General features: G+C 40.1%; 1 protein-coding gene and 1 long non-coding RNA gene across 3 annotated transcripts; one reads left to right on the forward strand and one right to left on the reverse strand.

Annotated features, from left to right (window-relative positions):
- Positions 1-602: 602 nt before the first annotated feature.
- Positions 603-14,005, reverse strand: LOC120716911 (interleukin enhancer-binding factor 3-like). Of its 2 annotated transcripts, none has more exons than XM_040004613.1 (20): positions 13,869-14,005; positions 13,337-13,480; positions 10,268-10,379; positions 9,406-9,599; positions 9,096-9,264; positions 8,816-8,984; positions 6,892-6,983; positions 6,376-6,471; positions 6,149-6,260; positions 5,962-6,059; positions 5,764-5,872; positions 5,521-5,661; positions 4,902-5,092; positions 4,535-4,654; positions 4,284-4,415; positions 3,511-3,669; positions 3,280-3,409; positions 3,139-3,177; positions 1,432-1,743; positions 603-1,320 (listed from the first exon to the last, which is right to left on the reverse strand). In XM_040004613.1, the coding sequence occupies exons 2-20, from the start codon at positions 13,447-13,449 to the stop codon at positions 1,214-1,216; spliced, it is 2,595 nt and encodes an 864-aa protein (XP_039860547.1). In that variant the 5' UTR covers positions 13,450-13,480; positions 13,869-14,005; the 3' UTR covers positions 603-1,213. The 2 variants fall into 2 exon arrangements, with proteins under 2 accessions (XP_039860547.1, XP_039860548.1); XM_040004614.1 differs by having other exon boundaries at positions 13,337-13,504.
- Positions 1,932-2,478, forward strand: LOC120716917. Its single transcript, XR_005692055.1, has 2 exons — positions 1,932-2,197; positions 2,369-2,478. It is a non-coding gene; the product is annotated as an uncharacterized LOC120716917 (long non-coding RNA).

The following is a 14,005-nucleotide window of genomic DNA, read 5'->3' on the forward strand; positions in this document are numbered from 1 at the left end:
AAAAACTGCTGTAAGACATTACTGGAATTGTCTCTCACACCTAGAGGTGTCACAACACATTAGTATTGACACAATATACTAATGCAAAAACAAAGTATGCAGTTCTCCTTTTAGTGTGGTTACAGAGCTCAATTCCCTAAAGTTGTTTTCGAGCGATATTCATTTGCTAAAACAAAAACACAAGATGAGTTTTACTGTTAATAATTTGCTGTCCTTAAGTTTTTTGTTTTTGCCGACAGTCAGCAAACCCTCATCTCTGGAGCTTCCACTTCTCCCCTCCTTTAATCTTTATCAAATTTCACTGGGAGTGCTAATATTGGATCAAGCTTGCAAAATGGGCTTTAAATTTTCAAATAACTTCAACTACACTCCTCTAATTACGGGTCAGTGAGGGTTCCTGTCAGCTTTGATAGCAGCGCAGGTAGGGAGAGCGTGGGTGCCGTATGCTTGTGCTGCATTCACAGCAGTCTGGCTGTGCATGCACAAATCATTTGCAGCTGTCACATGTCAGAGCTTGAATAAGATGAAGCTCTTAAAATGCCAACAATCATACTAACAAGATCTCTGCAATGTCTGTAATTAAGAAACTGATGGTCAGAAGCTCAGCTCCAAAATAAGTCATTTATTTGTACAAGGATTAGAGCGTTTTTATGAGACAGAAAGGACTTCAGTTTAAAACAACAAGCAGCTTTACATAAAAAAAATATACTGATACAGAACCAGTACACTACATTAAAAAAAAGACAAAACAACCCAACGTAACACTCATGTCAACATTGACGTGATGAAGGCTACAGATAAAAGAAACGTAACTTAAAACTGGCCTACTGGTTTGTCAAAAGAACTGACAACTGAGGTTAAGAGTATCAAACAAGATCAGCAGAATTCCAGTTTCAGAGAAAACACCAGCATTTCTTTTTTTATTTCTTTTTAAGAGAGGTGCCTCAGGATGATCCCTAATCATCAAGGTGGGAAAGACTGCATATTTCATTATGCTGACATGCTTCCTTGCACTCTTTCCCCTCCCCCTCTGCCATCACAGAGGAACTCTGAACTGCTTAAATCCCACCTTGAGGAAATGAGGAGGCATCTGCAGGAGCTCAGAGCTGGGAAACAGGCCTATCCTTCCTTATAGCATTGCTTGGAGCAGCCAAGACATGAGGAAAAAAAGGGAGTCATGTAAGCATAATAAAAAGCACCAGTGATGTTATGATCAGTAATTCATGTCGCCGTATCCAGAGTATGAGCCCTGGGTGTGTCCTCCAAATCCCTGGTACATGCTGTACCCCTGATTCCCCCAGGACGACTGGTTTTCCCAGCCTGTGAAGAAACATTTAATGATCTGGGGTTATAAATATGTATAAATCAAGATTAAATATAAAGAAATAGGAAAAGAGGGAAGTTACTGTAAGAAATAGAAAAGGAACTTGCCATAATTATTATAACTCTGTCCCCCGGTGACAGAGCTGGGGTAAGCAGTGCTGTACATAGAGTAGTCTCCACCTTGGGTCAGCATCTTTCTCTTCTCATCTCCGTAGCCGTAGCTGTACGGACTCTCCTGATCAGCAGGAGGCGGCATTGACTGGTAGCTTTCTTCCTTCGTGGTGCTGGTGTTGGAGCTGGAGACGGGTGGGGATGAGTACGTGATGGTGGTGCTTTCGGGGTAAAAGGTGCCGTAGGCTGAGGTGGTGGGGGCGGTACCTTTGGCTGTGGCAGTGGCTCCATTATTGCCATATAATTTATCTTTAAGATAAGAGAAACAAGAGGTAAATGAGAGGTAAGTGCCATTTTCTTAAAAGACACGATCCTAGAGCTGCAACTGACGACAACTACAAGTGACTGTTGATCTATTTGCAAATCATAGAACCGAGACAGTTCACGCTTGTTCAAGTTTAAACAAACAAACAAACAAACAAACAAACAAAACCCCACCACACACATAAAGATAAAGATCTTGATGCATGCTCAATCATCCAGGTAAGGGAATCCCAAAAAGTTGATCCTGTTTATCTGGACATAGCGTAGCAGGGAAGCAGAAAAACATCATTTGAAGAAAGCCCTGAGTGAAAGTCGCTATCCCAGCTGGACATTTGTCAAAGGTGGGAGGGCACCTAAAGAAAGCTCCAGGCAATCCAGAAGAGAAGAAGGACAACTGTTACCTAAGTGAAAACCTTTAGTGATCCCTTATGTGTCAGGAGTATCGGAACGGCTGAGACCTCATCTCTGTGGCTTTCAACCCCCAAAACGTGCTCTGGCAGAAACTGGTCCACCCTAAGTATCGGGTCCCCCGGCACAACCAGAGTAATTTAGCGTACGCTGTTAAGCCATTGCCATGATTTATACACTGGGGAAACCAAACAACCCACAGGTTTATTCACACCTACAGGCCAGTGGACACTCTTTCAATGATGAGGATGTACACATCCTGGGCAGGGAGGAACACTGGTTTGAGCACAGAGTCAAGGAGACCATTTACATGAAAAGGGAAAGACCTCTGAATCAAGCAGGGGGCCTAAGGGCACCATCTTACAACACTGTGACTGCAGCCAATCCCTAACTCTCTGTGAATGGCCATTGACCAATTATCACTTCTCAATGTTTCTTGATCAATGGTCATGTCAATTTGCATATTAATGATCAAGAAACTGACCTCCAGGCCATTTTTCACCAGTGGTGCTAGTTTCAGTCTTTATGCAAATGTACTGGGTTGGAAACCTGCAGTGAGCTGAGACTGAAGAAGTCATTTGAATGAGTGCTGAAACATTTCTCCAACTGAAAAAGCTACGCCCAGAAGAACAGAATCAACTTTTTGGGACAAAGATAAATAAGTGAACACACATCTTGGAATGTTTACCTAGAAGTTTTAAATTTTGGTAAACATAATTACAAAAAAATAGGTCTTTTAGCCTTGTTATTGCATGCATCATCACATATATCCATCACATATAACTGTAATTTAAAAAAAATATAGGCATCTTATGCCTTTCAAAGAAATCAGCAAAGCTTCTGCATGATGTTTAAGCCTTATTTAAAAAAAAGTGTACATCACCAAAAACATGTAAAACCAAATACACACACACACACACACCCTAACATAAAACCAGAGTGCATAAAGCTAACAGACAATCAGATACTTACGATAGCCTGTGCCAGTGCTGCTCTCATAACTGTAGTTGGCTTTTAAAACAAGAAATCACCATTTAGTGCAAACTCCATTTACAGGTTTAAAGGTTTCCTACGATGATTAAATTGACTCGTAAATAGCATAAAGTTTCTTACTCTTGTTATAGCTGGGTCCTGCTGGAAACTGCTTGCCTCGACCCCTGCCCCGACCCCCTCTGTGGGGACCCCAGCCACGGGACCCTGAGTCTGAAGGGATGCCGCGGATGGTGCCGAATCCTGGGATGTGCTGTCAAAAAGGAAACGTGAGAAAAATGTCATTTTGAAACAGCCTGATAGTTAAATTGCTTGAGTTGTGCATTTTAAAGCTCACCAAGTTGGATACATTACCATGTCAGTGTAGGTGACTTTCTTCTTTGAGGGATTTCTGTTATTTGAAAGTCCACTGTCATCTGGGAACAGCTTCTCTAAAGCAGCGAGGGCAGCGTAGGCCTTTGCTTCCTTCTTGTTGGAGCCTCGTCCTTTGAACTTCTGCCCATCAACTTCCACCTGTGAGACAGAAATGAGGAGAAAAGATTTTAGGATTTTATGAAGCATGTCACAGCATTTATACACAGAGAGTGACTCCTGCTGGTAGAGGAGATGGAGAATGTGTGTTGTGCACGCCGTGTCTATTCTTTTGAGCAGCAGTGCAAAAACATAGCTACAGTGTTCTGCTGAACCTCCACATGCGCAGCATAGCATAACATTAGAATTTTAGTGAGTGGAGAGCCACCACCAACAAATCGCCTGTTACACCCGCACAGCCTAACAGTTCATTATAGTAACTCTAATGTATCCTCTGATCTATGGATGTTTATTAGTTTGGGTTTATCCTGCCGAGTTTAAACATCTATTACAGACCATATGCTGTTAATTTTGGGAAGAATCCTGTCCAGAATAATGGCTCACAGGACCAAAGGAAATCGTTTATCTCCCACCTCTGTCCTTCTTTCTGAAATAATCCCACCCACACGGGACTTAACGGATTAAACACAAATACAGAAATCTTTACTTGGCTCTACAGTTGCCTTTACAAAGCCCAAGATATCAAAGCTGCTATACAGTGCAGTGCTCACTTTACACCTGATTTCTGTTTGCTGTATACAATACCGCTGACTCACCTCCATCACAAAGCACTTTTCATGGGAGCCACCCGTCTCTGCCGACAGCTCGTATTTCAGGCTGCGGCGCTTCTCGTTCAGCTCCATCACAGGGTTCTTGCCATTTTTTGTTAAGATTGGACCCTGACCAGTCTGTTCACAGCAAGCACACATAAGAAAAAACTGTGGTGAAATGCACAAGTGTTTCTCTCTGTGGGAACTTTTAGGATGCATTTGTAAATGCGGAGTCCAAAGAGAGCTCAACGACATACATCTTCAGATGTAGAAGAAGTCGGTGCAACAGCTTTAACTGAGTCCTGGCTTCCTTCATTTTCACTACTGGGCTCTGATTTAGATTCAGAAGTTGTGGGAAGACCGAGATCTTGCAGTACCTGTGAAAAATGAAAGTCAAAATACTATAAGACACATAAAACAACATTGATTTCTTTGCCCAGTCTGACTTTACAAATGTTCAAACTTACAAGTTAGGCTGCACTTAAAAAAAACAATCAATTAGCAAAATGTATGGAACCAATCAATAAACAGTAACTAGTCCATCAGCCAAAAAGTAACCAAGAAGAACACAGTACTGAGTATTTATACTAAAAGTCAGCTTGTGTAAATAACAAACACCATTACCTTTGTGGCTACATTAAGCTTAGCGGCACGTTTGGAAGGCCCCGTTGCCTCGTACGTCTTTCCATTTAGATCGACAGCCATTGTAAAGACCGGCTCGTGAACTGGGCCAGTCTGTGATGTAAGTCTGTAATCCAGACCAGGTCTGTACTGGTTCAGACGCATCACGGCATTCATGGTAAGATCATCGGTGACTACAAGGAAACAACAAAATGAGCAAACAGATTCATTTTGAGAAGCACACACAGAAAAATAAGGCTACAGAAGTCAGCATAAAGAGTAAAAGACAAATGTCACATTAACATAGGAGTCACAAAGTTGTCATTTTCACAGCACTACTCAGCTTATGTGACTTAAATATTCTATCCAAGGACACCAAAAGATTTAAAAAAGTAAATCTAACTTTTAATAGCATTTATAATTATTTTGATAAACAGAATGAAATATTATGGCAAAAGGAAATTATGTACACCTTGCCAGAAAAGCATGTTCATGTATGTAAACATACAGAATATTTATTCCACAATACCAAGTCTGTGTTTTGTCATACAGTTAAAGATCAAAGGGATTTTACAGCAGTATTTTTTGTGTTACAGTGAATAATTTGACATTCATTACTCACAGGATTTCTTCTGAAAGCGTTTCTGGAACTTGAGAAACTTTCTCTGTTTGCTGTTGAGGTGTGTGTCTTCTTCTCCTGTGTCCACGTCTGTGAAAGGTCTCTTAGCTGGCAGGTTCAGTTGTCCAACAGGTGGTATCTGGGCTACAGTTATTAAAAAAAAAAAAGGAAAAAAAAGGAGATTTGATGGAAGTGTTGATTTTTCGAACACAGGAAATAAAGAAAAAGAAAAAAATAATAGCCTACCCATGCCATCTCTGTAATTTGCTCCCAGCGATTTTCGTGACCTCAGAGGTTTAGAGTCCATCCCCAACACTTTGTGCATCTGTCCAAATGCACACAGCCTCAAAGCAAACTAAGAAAAACATCAAAGTTATGCACTAATTTGTTGATTTAATTATAAAGGTGCACATGTGTGTGGGTGCTTCTACAGGCTCACCTTACCTGAGCACTCTGTGTGATGTCTTCACACTGCTGCCTAGTCAAATAGCCAATGGCATCAACAGCTTCCTTTTCACAAGGATCTTTAATTCCAGGGCCATCTGTGCACAAATACCATTCAACTGGTGCATGAATGTCAGCTCAGTGTATAAATTTACATGCAAGTTGCACAACTCAAATAAAATCTCACCTTCCATAAGTATTCCTGAGGCTACGCACTCTAAAACCCTGCGGAGGGCCTCGCCCGCTCCCAGTGATCTCTCAGATGTACCAACAGCTTTCTCCACTAGCAGTTCAAGTGGCTATGTGGAGACAAGAAGACAAAACCGACACTTCAGGATGAAAGCAGCTGAAATGACTTAAACACAAATCTCCGCTTTGCTGCTGTCGGAGTAGATGCGCAAAGAGTTTCCTCACCCATCCTGAGAGTGGCGTCCAGGTAGGAACGCGGTTACACAAGTCCCTCATGAGTCGGATCACAACGACGGCAGAATTCAGGGTGTTAACTTTTGCCTGGAGGCAGAAACAAAGCCCATTCAGTTAGCAGAGCTTCTGTCTGTGATGGAATCCTTTCTGAGATTTCAAACAAACAAAAACAAAACAACCCAAGCACAGAAGAGTAATAAGTACTGAGCCTTCTCCAAATCAACAGTAAGTAAAACTTATTCAAGCTATGTTAGCCATTTATGACCTTTGAGGTTGAAATCGAGAGAGCTCAGTCTCTCGACATGTACTCATGTCGATACCAATGATTTATCCACTTCTGTCATTGGTATAGATGAGCATTAATTTAGACATTTTATAAAGATCATTAACAATATGAACAAAAACTGAGAGCAAAAACTGTTACGGTCCTCTAAACGGACAGAAAATAAAAGATCACTCAAGGAAAACAGTTCAACCTGATGTACAAGTAAGGACGTGAATGCAAACCTGGAACCACTTGGCGTGGCGGAGAGACGCCAAGGCAGTTAGGCATTTCTGCCTGTCCAGAACGTCCGGCGGATCGTTGACTGTTCGCGTTTCTATTGACGAGGTGGGGTAAGAAGAAAAGGTACAGTTTGACCAAGGGGGTTGTCTCTGTCTTGCAGCTCAGGGAGTAGCAAACAAAAACCAGCAAACAACCAGCAGCAGGGAAAGGGGGTTTACATAAAGACACGTTTTGTCCCAGCAACCATAAAGGTCTGCTAAAAGAGATCCCAATTATATTTTCCACAGTGTATGCGGAAGTAAGACGACTGTCAGAAACAGCTGTAGTATTTATTTATAACATTGCACAGCATTAAAATATATGCACTGCACTACATCAAATACCCCCTCCCCTGAGCCACTGGGATTAGGTTTGTTGCTTCTCCCCCCTCCTGAGACAGTGTGTCCAGTTGGTCAAAGGTCCAGCGTTCCTAAAAAACTTGACAAACTAAAAGGTAATCAGTTGTAAATCACAAGCATTTAAGAAGCTTTACGTCTGCCCTACGCTGCAGCAAAACTGATGAATCCCTCAGAAAAAAAGTGGCCTAAAAAAGGCTTTATGACAGACTGGCTATATTAAAAAACAAAAACAAAAAACAACAACAAAACAAACAAAGAAAAAATACTAGCTTTGGGCAAGTTTTAGCTCATTTGTTCTACATTATACAGCTAGGGATACACCGGCTGATAATCTATGCCAATGCTGATGACAAATAATTTGTGCAGTAGCCTATGCCAGGATTTTTTGTTAGTATTTATTACCCCTAGAATTGATGTGAAAGATCAACAAGATCAATCTCTGCCACTGTAAATATGTTTTGGGAAAAAAAAAAATCTGCTCACTTAACAAGGCTGATCCATGTTTGGACAGTATACTATGTACAACTCTGCTTGGACTCTGTTGAGTTGAGTGGAGTTGACTGAATTTAAATTGATAATATGCATTTTCATCAGGGGTGCATGATATTAGCAAGGATTTTAATCACTGTGGCATTTAACAAACACAACTTAAAGTTTTAAAATATCAACTTGCACATTTAACTTGTCCAAACCTTGACCTTAAATTAGACCTTTGCCTAAAATGATTGTTTTATTGAAACAGAGTAAATATGGTTTGATCCAACAATGATTAAGCATTAATAATCCTACCCCAGGACGTAACAGCTCCAATAATTATCCAGTCTAATAATTTTATTACTAATATTGCAGGATTTTTTAATGTGCAGTCCCAGTGTATAGTGTATTAAAATGGACTAAAACTGCACTGAGACTGATATGGTTCTCAGTCTGAGGCTCCCCCTGAAATTCAAATAAACTTTAGACTACCAGATAAATGCAGCTAACGCTAATCAACACAGGAGCTTTCAAACACTACACCAACCAAAATATTCACCTGAACAATGATTTTTTTGCCTTATACTGTAAATCCTCCTAAGGTAGGCAACAGCTGATCAGTTTTGCTGCAGCTAGTTCCAAACACATGTTCAGCATCAAGGATCATGCATGCGCGCTTGAACTTGTTATTCTTAAAAAAAGCCTTCACTTGAAACATGAAAACAACAAGAATATACAAGTTTTTTTTTTGTTGTTGTTTTAAATGACTGAGGCACTGTCACTAACAACATGAGCAGGATGCATCAGTGACTACAGAGGAAATATCCTGCATACGTCAGTTTGCAACAAAAACGACGAAAGGACTCTCGTGCGAGCAAAGAGTCAATGTTCACTGGCATCAGTCTGACACGGTCACTGTACAAGCTCCACTGAGGTTTAATGAGATGGGACAACTGGTTTGATTTCAAACAGTCAGTGCAGATTAATAAATCAGTGGAGCAGTACAGCGCCTGCATACCGACAACACGGATCAGGGCTGGGCCGACATACGCACCTTCTTCTTCGTCTGCTTCTTCTTCAGCAGTTTCACTCTCTTGCACTGTCCTGACAAGAGGTGATGTCAGGTGGATAATAAGAGTCAGAACTGACTCCTTGGTGCTCGTAACAACAATGGCTGCATCTCCTGGACACTGGCTGACTGCATATGTCTCAGGTGAATTAGTCTATTAAAAAAAGAGAACAAATGATTAAGACGGTTAAACCTGGATTAAAATAATCCAAGTCAAAATATATGACATGTGTTTTTAAAGTATGCTGCAGGCACTCATTTCTACCTCTAACTGTGCAGAGAGTTTTTCGGCCACTTGTTTCAGCAGAGTAACTGTAGGCTTGTTGGAACAAAGCAGCACCAGCTCCACGTTCTTGTCCCCCTTCAGAAGGAGTCCCTTAGCCACCAAACCAACTCGCATAACCCCACGCAGCACACGCTCTTGTGAGCCATCACTTTCAGTTGAGGGGTGCAAAAAAATAAAAAATAAAAATTGCCAATTAAATCATTTATATTAAAAGAAAAGCAGTTTTATTTATTTATTTTAAAAGCTTGCAGATATCCTTTTAAAAGCATCGCAGGTTATTCTCTCTTACCTCTGTGCTTCTGTATTTGCTTCGTCATCTTTTGGAGCATCCATCTGGTCAGATACAGTCTTGAGAGCGCACTCCACATGGGAGACGATTGTCTGTACTGCCTCCAACTCCTCTGTTGGGGGGTACACTTCAGAATGTTTGGCCAACACGTAGCGATCATATGGGCCCGCCTGTACGTGAGTTGTTGCAGATTCCTTAAATAGAAAAAAAATAAAATAAAGACAAAGTTCATACTGGAGGAAACTCACTGCAGATAACAGTAAATGTATAATTACTTCATATTGCAATATTATTTCATGACAGGTAAGTGTTAGGATTCATTAAAGCCATTTTTTAAACTACGTTTTACTGCTGCTGATATATTCCAGTGAAGACATATGAAGAAGTATAATAATAGAGTAATAGCGGTAATAGGAAGTCTGTGATTTAAAAAAAAAAAAAAAAAGGAAAAATAAACAGGCGACAGCTTTCAAGAGGAACAATGTTTTTGCAGAACAAAGGGAAACAAAATGGGGATGGAAAAATACGACATGTTCTGTGAATTCAGGGTTTCCACCAGGGAAGTTGTTGGACCTGGCGGCTACTGTGACCAAAATGGGGGTTTATTACAGTAACTTAACGTCACGAGATATTCATGAAACAATATTCTCCTGTTATATTGTCACGACTAAAAAAGACTTAAGCATTAAAAAAAGGTTGTGTGTTTAAAATCATAGAAATACCAGAAGGACAACACTTAATAATATTTAATCGTTAACCTCTGCTAAACTTAGACATGGAAAGCTGCAGGGTTTGTAATACAATGGAGTAGAAACCCTGTGATTATCTAGTGTATCTATTTATCAGGCAAAACAGAACCAACCTCACGATAACGTTTATCCTCCATATGCTCGATAGCAGCAATGTAGTCATGGTACTGTCTAAGCTCCTCTTCATAGCACAGACAGTCATACCAGTAACGCAACTCCTCATATCTGGAAGACAAAAGAATTTGAGAACATATGAAGAAAAGTTTCAGAGCTCAAGTTAGAAGAGATGTGTCAAGTGACATAATTTATGTCACTTAATTTCAGTGTTGGTCAAGTTACTTGAAAAAAGTAATCAGTAACTAATAACCGATTACTCCCCCAAAAAAGTAATCCCGTTACTTTACTGATTACTTATTTTCAAAAGTAATTAATTACTTAGTTACTTAGTTACTTTTTAAAAAACACGATTTACAACCTGAATAGGTGATAAAGCGATAGATCTTTCAGCCCAATTCTACTTTTTCTGCATAATCCATCATACAAAATGTAATCAAATGGAAAAGTCTCTTTTTAAAACTTGTTTTATTAGTTTTAACCTTTTAACTTTATGCATCAAGCAAAAATTAAATTATATGCAACATTCTCTGACTGGAAGAAATTTGTTTTAAACCTATTTAAACCTATTTTCTGCACATTCCAGCACATAAAATATATATTTTTTGTGTGTTTACACTCACTCTTTCAAATAGATGCAAGTAAAACACAGCAGAAAATAAATAACATCAAAGACTCAGCGGTCCTGTTGCTCTATTTTCACCTGTACAGCAGGAGTGGCATAGGCGGAGGTTTACCCTGGTGCAGGTGTGCCGCAGCGGTCAGTGGAAGAATCCGCGAGTTTCTCTGTGAATTTCCCATTACGTCATAGCGCACTCCGTGCTTGCTCTGAAGTTTAGGGGTTTTTTTTCGCTTTAAAAAGAAGTTTTCTTCCCACGCACAACGGACACTAATGTTTTTGTCACTTTTTATGGAATCAAACTCAAAATAAGGTCAGTACTTCCACGCTTTAAACGCTGCACGCTCATACTCTCTCCCCCACTCGATATATGATGCACTGTTGATCTGCACACAGTTGTTGTCACGAACGTTGCACTCGCTTACGTCACTGTCATGAGACATTCTTGCAAAAAAATCACGGTTTTAGTAACGCAGTAACGCAGCGTTCCTACGGGAAAGTAACGGTAATCTAATTACCGTTTTTGCATTAGTAATCCCTTACTTTACTCGTTACCTGAAAAAAGTAATCAGATTACCGCGTTACTACCCATCTCTGCTTAATTTCACAGGACAGGGAAACATACTCTTGTTAATGTATCGGCTCTTAAATTTGCACTGAAACGGCTGATCTACTCAGTATGCTTCAATGATAATAACAACAATTTCTTCCATAGAGTAATAAAGGTTGTTTTCAGCACAACAATAACTAGCATTTAGCTTACTGGAAAACAAATCTATTCCTCATTATCTGACAGAGCTGTTCAAAGGCTGCAGACTTATTCCAGCAGACAAGTCGGACTGTGCCGCATCATAGACACATAATGTGCCTTATTCTACTTGCGTGACATCCCAAACACTCAATCAATACCTACGTGCACGGGAGGGATGTTTACTCGCCTCTCACAATTTTATAGGAAGCATATTTGGAGGGACTGAGCCTAGAATTTAAAGTCTAAAACTCTGTGTCCCAGACACAAACTAACCTTAGATTAAAAATGAATTAAAAAAAAAAAAGGTATTCTTTTTTTAATTTTTCACACTTTAGAACTAAGTATAATGCAGGTCTGTAAACTGGCTGTGCGAGTATAATCACACTAGGCACACTCCGTACAGTGCGCGGGTATGTTTGACCCCCCAAAGTCCACATTATTTGACTAGTGCCAGTATGTGATGAATGTAAACTGTGCCCAAACATGAAACTCAGATATTTTGTCAACAACAGCAGCCTTGATTGCTTTGTTATTTGACAGATCTAAAAGCCATTTAAGAGAAGACTTACCTAAAAAAACAAAAAAACAACAAAATACATAAAGTCATGAAACTCCCTATATTTTGCAAGTGTGCCTTTAAAAAGTGTGTGTGTTCAAGAAAGCGAGAGAGGCAATGAGATGCACAAACAAACCTGAAGCATACTCCAGCCAGATGTTTAAGCATGGTGTGAACACAGGCCAATGTGGCAACATGTGAGTGAACCTTTACTCTGTGCTTGCAATGAACCAATTCCTTGAACATGAGCTGCCTGACTGAAAGAGACTTTTCAGTCTTCAAGAGATTATTCTTCATAGTTTGTGTTTTGTTTATTTCATTTAGGGCTGTTCGATATAACGATATATATCGGATGGCTCATTTTACACTATCGTTGGTTTTGTGGTGTCATAAAATAAACTGTTTACAGCAATATTTTTTTCATCGTTTTGATGGTCACTGTAGTGGCTATATTAATTTCTTAAAGTTCTCTCTTTCTCTTATATTTTATATAACCACACTACAATGGACAAGCGCCTGTTTTTATGCATTGTGGTTAGCAACAAAGACGGTAACAGCATCGCGTGTCCGCTTGTTTATTTTCCACGCAAACCTTTCACAATAAAGCTCAAGATCCTGTTGAGACTTTTCAAAATAAACTGAATCACGTGAAAGAGCAGATTATTTACGGATGAGAATTAAAAAAAGAGCCGCCAGGTGCTAAAAAATAAACCTTAGACTCAAACGTTAGAACAGGCTTTTCCCCGCAGCACGCCGTGTAATAAATACTCACAAAGAAAACTGTTACAGTTATGCTGTTACAACTTATGTCTAAAAAGTGTGTAGTTTCATGCATCGGTTAAAACACTCGACTCCAGCTACATGACGCGCAGCTGGAAACACTTCCCGCAAGACGAGCTTCCCGAGATTCACAGAATTTACAGAAAATGTTACATTTTTGTGATTTATATCGTTATCGGGAAGATAGAATTCTTATATCGGGATATGAGATTTTGGTCATATCGCACAGCCCTAATTTCATTAGTTTTTTTTTCCTTTATACAGAACCTGTTGCTGTATTTTAATGAAAAGTACAGAGTGTACTATGCAAATGCTAGCTTTCGGGCATCTTTTATTCAGGACCATGCATCATGTGCGTGTACCTGTCGAAATCATGCGGATGGAGGCGGTGTCCCTGTTGTATCAGGCTGTCCCAGTACAGCAGCTCCTCGTATGCCTGGTGCTCGTCCCACACTGGCGCTGCAGCGGCCGCCATGCTGTCGCGATCGCAGGACCCAAGCTACCACCTGTGCGCCCCCAAGTATACACCACTGTTAAAAACAGTTAGCAGGCAATTGGCTGTGTAATAACAACCACAATAAAGCAGCAGATGATTTGACATTATCCATGTATATGCTAACGTTAACTAAGCGGTACACTTGTTACGCTGCAGGCTGAGACATGTGGTTAGGATGCAGTAACTACGCTCACAGCAAACTAAATATATTTATAATAATAATAATGATAATAAAAAAAACTGGTCCCTTACTCCCATAATTATTCCATCCACATAAGTCAAGGCAGCCAATTAGCCTATGTTTACAGCGACTGGATGCTAGCAAGCTAGGTGAAGTTACCCAGAATGTCAGTGCTATTAACGTTGCATTACATTTCGATTATGTCTTTAGAGCTCACCTCTGTCAACGGGCCAGTAAACAGGTGTAGGTCCCTTAACGTTGTTAGCTTTAGGATGTTAGGTTAGTTTGAGATGAGCCAGGCCTGCGCAGGATCGGTCACTCCGGTGAAGTTTCGCTTCTTCTTCCCCTAGTTTA

Source organism: Simochromis diagramma, unplaced genomic scaffold, assembly GCF_900408965.1.
Source record: "Simochromis diagramma unplaced genomic scaffold, fSimDia1.1 OVJJ01000487.1, whole genome shotgun sequence".
Classification (NCBI taxonomy): domain Eukaryota; kingdom Metazoa; phylum Chordata; class Actinopteri; order Cichliformes; family Cichlidae; genus Simochromis; species Simochromis diagramma.